At 35.5% G+C, this 6,000-nt stretch overlaps 1 protein-coding gene across 1 annotated transcript in view; it reads left to right on the top strand.

Annotated features, from left to right (window-relative positions):
- The first annotated feature begins 635 nt into the window (after nucleotides 1-635).
- The window catches only part of Mekk1 (mitogen-activated protein kinase kinase kinase 4), a 146,393-nt gene continuing 141,028 nt past the window's right edge, over nucleotides 636-6,000 (top strand). The window contains exon 1 of the mRNA XM_081732686.1: nucleotides 636-849. Coding sequence (XP_081588812.1) covers nucleotides 776-849 — 74 coding nt within the window. The 5' untranslated portion in view covers nucleotides 636-775. The remainder of the gene's footprint in view (nucleotides 850-6,000) is intronic.

Raw genomic sequence — 6,000 nt, 5'->3', positions numbered from 1 at the left:
GTAAACTGAGACGTGAAATAAAACAACGAAGTTGAGAAAATTCCATTGTTATGTAAGTTAGTTGTCATATGTAGTTTACGCGCGTACGCAAAATCGTCGATACACCTGCTCCTCACGGATGCACTCTTTCGCTAACCGCTCGGGCACGTCTACTGTGCTCCTGTCCTCACTTAGCATTCGTGCTTGTTAGTGATCATGTAGCACAAGTTGGTTTGTGTTTTTAAATGGTCGTTTTTTATACTCAATCCTTCTAACGCGAATCTGCACCCATTAATGCAGTCGTCCCTTAAGAAACATCATCTAAGGCAGTAAGATTACATTTCCTGTTGAAAAAATTCACATTTCATGAATAAACACATGCCCCCATAAAAGTGGGATAGCACGAAAAAAAATTTTAAGACACCTTCTTTCATATATTATAACTCATTACAGCCTTAAAATAGACATTTTAATGCCAAGTCATTGCATATCTGCACCTTGGTCTATTTTTGTTAGATCTTTTTATGATTTATCCTTTTATGTGTATCGGTATCGCTAGTTTTATTCTGTCGTTGACTCATGATTTAGATGTTCAAATAGGAAAAGAATGAAAACAAACAAACGGAAGCATACGTTTTCGTTGTACGAACTGGCACTACTGCAAAGGTCGTCAGCTTAGAATTTCTACATGGAGTAGTGGTTAGCGAAGCGAGGTTTTAATCTGTGTTTGTGTTGTGTTGACGCTGATGGTAAATTTTATTAATGTTTGCATCAGCTGATATTCCAATGTAAAGTGATGGCTGACGACGACTGGAAGAAACGGACTGGAATATTAATCAACTACAGTTCTGACAGTTCAGATGAAGAAGGGTAAAGTTCGGAATATTGTTGATATATTATTATTTTCTGATTCCTGGTTTGTAAAAGATGTAATCATGTAAAGTAAGAATGTCACTGTCGTACTGTAATGTTATTGTAGTGCCAATTGCATGCCGATATGTCTACTTCTGATTTTGCACTTCCAGAGATGTTTTGAATGTAGGAATGGTCATTGAGAAGTAACCTTCGTTACGATTTTAATGACAGTTGTTTATCAGTAAATACTTCATTTTCGTCAAGAAGTTTATTAGAATGTTTAGAATTATTTTACAGAAATATTGGTAAGCACGTAGAAGAAACGAAAATATTACGAAGTAGGGATGACTTAGTAGTGATTATGGTTATTGTATAGGCCTAGTGTTAGTAACGCTCTCACAGCTGATTTACTTCTGCAATCATTACTCCGTGAGAAAACTGGAAAATACAGTCCTTTGGTTATTCAATCAGTTTTATGTTATGTCCTCCTGTCGTGATTATTTTTCTATCAAAATTTATTTTCATTTGGGCGCAGTTCTTACTATACGGATCCACAAATTGTAAAGTGTACGGAAAAATTTGGGGAAGTCTTTAATTTGCCCATTTTATGTCGAGAACAGAACCCAACTAACCCCTGTGGGGCTTCTAACCCGTTCCTACTCCTACCCCTACTCCTATTACTACTTATACTATGGATCCGTATAGTAAATTTGCAGTTCATTTGTTCATCTTGATAGATTTGTATAAGGGAAATGGTTTAATAGTTGTTGTTAGTGAACTGGGTTTAGTTTGGTATATGGCACCTCATTCGGGTTAAGTTCCAAAGTTGGGTGTCCGTTTCCAGCAATATTTTTAAAATTTACAGGAAAGATATGGATAATTTGATCGTTTGTGTGCTATACATGGGTCTCGAAAAATCTGCTTATTTGTTATATATAAGCGGTTAGAAACATGGAACTATACGCCGAGCGGAGGGAACTACTTGGCGCAAGATAACCGAACAGTTGCATTATGGGAAAGTAACGAACATTTATGTTATCAACATGGCGAATGTACTTGGGCAATGAACTAACAGTTTTCACATTTGTGAAACAATACGTTGATAACGAGCAAAATCTTATAAAAGTTTGTGAAGAGCACGGATTGATGAACCTAATAACAAATTGCAGAAAATGTGGGGCAAATTTTTACTTTGACTCCAACTGTGACTTCAACCGATTCATCTGATCCGGTTCCCGGAGCAGTTTAGGAATCATTCCTAAATTGCTCCCGGAACCGGATCAGATGAATCGATTACAATTACTAGTAGAGTAAAAGTAATGTACGATGTTAAGAATTATACTATAAGTACAATGATACTAAACAACAATTCAGGTGAAGCGGTGACTATGAATTTTGAGACCTAAATGGGGGGCTACCGCCCCCAAACCCCCCGCTCAAATACCATAAAAACATCCAAAATAATAATAAATAATCACACCACTACTATAAAGCTAAGATAAGACGGGAAAAAAAAAAAACACTCGTCTCTAATCATAAATCAGTGCATAACAAAGAAAAAAAAATTACATCTCAACAAGACAATAGGACAAGCAGCAGCAAACCAAATACTTTGCCTAATACTCAAATGCAAAACAATCAATAATAAAAATAATATGAATTAAAAAAAGAAAACACTAACCATTTCGCCATAGGAGAACACTCATGAATAATGAACTCATAACTGCTGATTCCACACACGAAAAAATAAGATACCAAGAACACATGCGCAATACGCAACATTACTAAAAAATGTTCCTTTCCGCACACACGTCGTTTTATTAAACCGAGCACACTTGCTATTATTACAAACAAGAAACCAATAAACGTCCACTTTTACAATACGTCGAAAATATCTTCAGCTTTAGACCACAACCATGATACGTTTTCTCTAACTCAATTCAATTACGCGCTTCCCGCATGCCACAAACAGCAGCACACACATACATGCACACAGAACATGTGACATCACACTAACAAACTACCATATCACTACACAGACACCTAGTGGGAAAAATATGAACTAAGACGTCACACCAAAGGCACGAACAGTTCCAGGAAGTGACTGAACCTATAAGAACCGATTAAAGTCGCAGTTGGAGTCAAAGTAAAGACTTGCCCATGAAGTATTAGAGTAGGATAATGATAGGTCGTTTAAAATAATTCATAATTTATCGTTGCGCAGAAAGTTGCTATTAAGCTATTTATGCTCCAGCAGTTTGAAAAGCTTTTGAACTCTCTTGTGGTTACATGTTTGGTGTAACACAGGTTCGATTCTCAGTAGGTGCTATGTGGTTCTGGTCCTCGTTGTATGTTCACGATTAATATAACCGTGATATTAAAACGTAATATTCAACTCCGAACCAACTAGACTGTCCCTTGACATCTCAGTGGAATTGTTGGTAGTAATTTTGAAACTGATCATTAATGTGGCGCATTATTATATTTTGGTCAAGGAGTCTTTCGCAAAGAAGGCTGGGTAAAGGTAGTGAGTTGGTATCCTGCTAAAATAAAATATCAAGGATTATCTAAAGAGTGAACCAAGAGGTGATTTAATTATATTTCTGGAAAAAAATCGCTAAAATTAAAAGTAGAAAGGGTAAGAGTGCACTTTATGCCGAACATTCATTGGAACCGATTCCTCGGAACAGTTCAGAGATCAGTTCCCAAAAATAATCCCATGAATCGAAGCAATCGAAAAGTAAAATCTGGACAACTTTTGCAGACCACCTAATAAGCAATCGTAACCTAACTTCACACCGGCAAACTAAGATATATCATGACAATGATAATAGATTACGATTGCTAACCAAATGATTTACCACACTTACCAAAAATTTACTCTTCAATTGCTACGTACAAGGGCAATATCCTTGAGAACAACGCTAAAGTCTTCCGAGAAATCAATTCAGGTGAAACGATGACTATCAATTTTGAGATCTAAATGGGGGCTACCGCCCCCCAAACTCCCCGCTCAAGTACCATAAAAACATCCAAAACAACAATAAATAATCAAACCACTACTATAAAGCTAACATAAGAAGGGGGGAAAATAAAAACAAACACTCACCACTAATTATAAATCAGTGCAGCATGACGAAGAAAAATAAATTACATCTCACCAAGACAATGGAACAACCAGCAGCAAACCTTCTCTTTCTTAAATAAGCGAAATGAAGTATCAACTTATCACATCATAAGTTAAATTTAAATTCAACCACTTATTCTCGATAGACTGCGTACCACCAACTATCCACTTTTGACTACGGCGCATTCGACCGACATTAATTTTGCGTCTGCCGAACAAACTCTCGTCCACCTAAACTCTTACTACGATTCTCAATATTAATCAGTCGACAATATATCGCGAAACTATTGGAATTGACTTGAGTACCACAAACCTATTAGAACAAAACAACAACAAAAAAAAAAACAAAAAAAAAAAAAAAAAAAAAAGTAATAATAATTAATATGAGAACAACGAAACGACATCAAAGCGAGACATGTTTAACGTATAACATTCGAAATTCGAGCATCAGTCAAGAATACATAACAACCAATCAGCGACTTCAACACAACAAACCAACCACAGCACAGGAGACATCAGTGCCATCAACCGCTAAAAACACCAAAACAACATTCTCATCAGGAGAAACGAAAACACCGATTCCGTACCTGTTCCGGTGACAGGGTCTGTTCCTCCAATGTCACTTTCAGTGACAAAATCACTTGTTCGGCATAAACTGAACTCTAGTCGTAGAAAGGAAGAAATTCATATATATGATGAAGAAGAAAAAAAAACGGACAAATTCAAAATAGCGCAAAACAAAAGGTTGTAACACGGCTATATCCTAACCCTTTCTACTTTTATTTTGTTCGGTCCTCTTCCAATAATTCTTTGGTGCGAGCAGTTCTGGGTTCGATTCCCTGATGGTGACACTCGGTCGAAAAAGTTTAAAAACGTTCGAAAAACGAAAAAGGGAAAAAAAAACCGTTCGATTCCACGGTGGAAATCTTCAACCAGGAGATAACAGACATAATCTGGCGACCTAACTTTTTTTGAAAAGCACTGTATTCTTATCAATACATAGAGCTGAATCTGACAAATATGAACTTTCTGGCGTAATATCTTCATAACCAATCTATTAAAATGCCCTAATGTGCGGTTCTAGGAGTTTCAGAGATTTTTTTTTTTTTTTTTAGTACTAGAATGTCACAAAAATAAGACAACAGATGCACTGACAGAAGTGAAACTGCTTTCGTTTTTTTTTTTTTTTTTTTTAAATCACATATGTATCGCTATATTGACTAATAGAACGTATAAAATGTAAGCTAAAAATTGTAACCATTTTGTATTCCTAGTAGCTGGAATAATTTCTGATACTTTAAGCAGTATCCATGTTCAAGGACCGTAGAAGGTTAAATTATATTTTGCAGTAAGATCTCGTCGTTATAGTTTCAAACTTTTTAATTTATTTACGAAGTAACGTATTTTGAAAACCTATTGTGTGAGGGCTTCACAATCCTATACGTTCTCCATTAAACTGTGTTCGAGTGAAAAGTACACTTAACACTATAATTATTACTCAATTCTAAATTTATTATTTTTGTTTTGCGCTTATATCAGAGTATTAATGTCTACTTGAAACCTCCTCTTGAAGTAGTTTTCTATATTCATGGAAATTGAATTGGCAGCACTCTACTTCTATAAGTATCCACAAACTAATACATTCTTCCATTTTTCTCACGATACAATGTTTTGGCAATAGTTGTTTTACGCAAAGCACTAATTGCAAATCTTATGCAATAATTTCTTTGCACTGCCGCCTATGATTCTGTGAAATAAAAGATTTATATGATATGGAACTTTTTTTCTTTTTCTTTCTTTTTTTTTTTTTTTTTTTGACCTGTAGGTTAAATTGCTTGAAGGTTATTGCAGGCGTATTTTTTTTTCACGTTGAGGTTTTCATGTAGTTTACGTAAACTACGGTATATGTCATAAAGAAAACAGTTTTTCATGTACCTTTTGTATCTTTTTATATTTATAAATCCTTATACTTGTACAGTGCACTCTATAATCCAGCTTGTGCTGCTTCCACCCAGTAGTAATCTGGCGTTTTGTGGTTT

Source organism: Thermobia domestica, chromosome 1 (assembly GCF_964235325.1).
Source record: "Thermobia domestica chromosome 1, izTheDome1.hap1.1, whole genome shotgun sequence".
In the NCBI taxonomy this organism is placed as follows: Eukaryota; Metazoa; Arthropoda; class Insecta; order Zygentoma; family Lepismatidae; genus Thermobia; species Thermobia domestica.
This window is presented reverse-complemented; position numbering and strand designations above follow the sequence as displayed.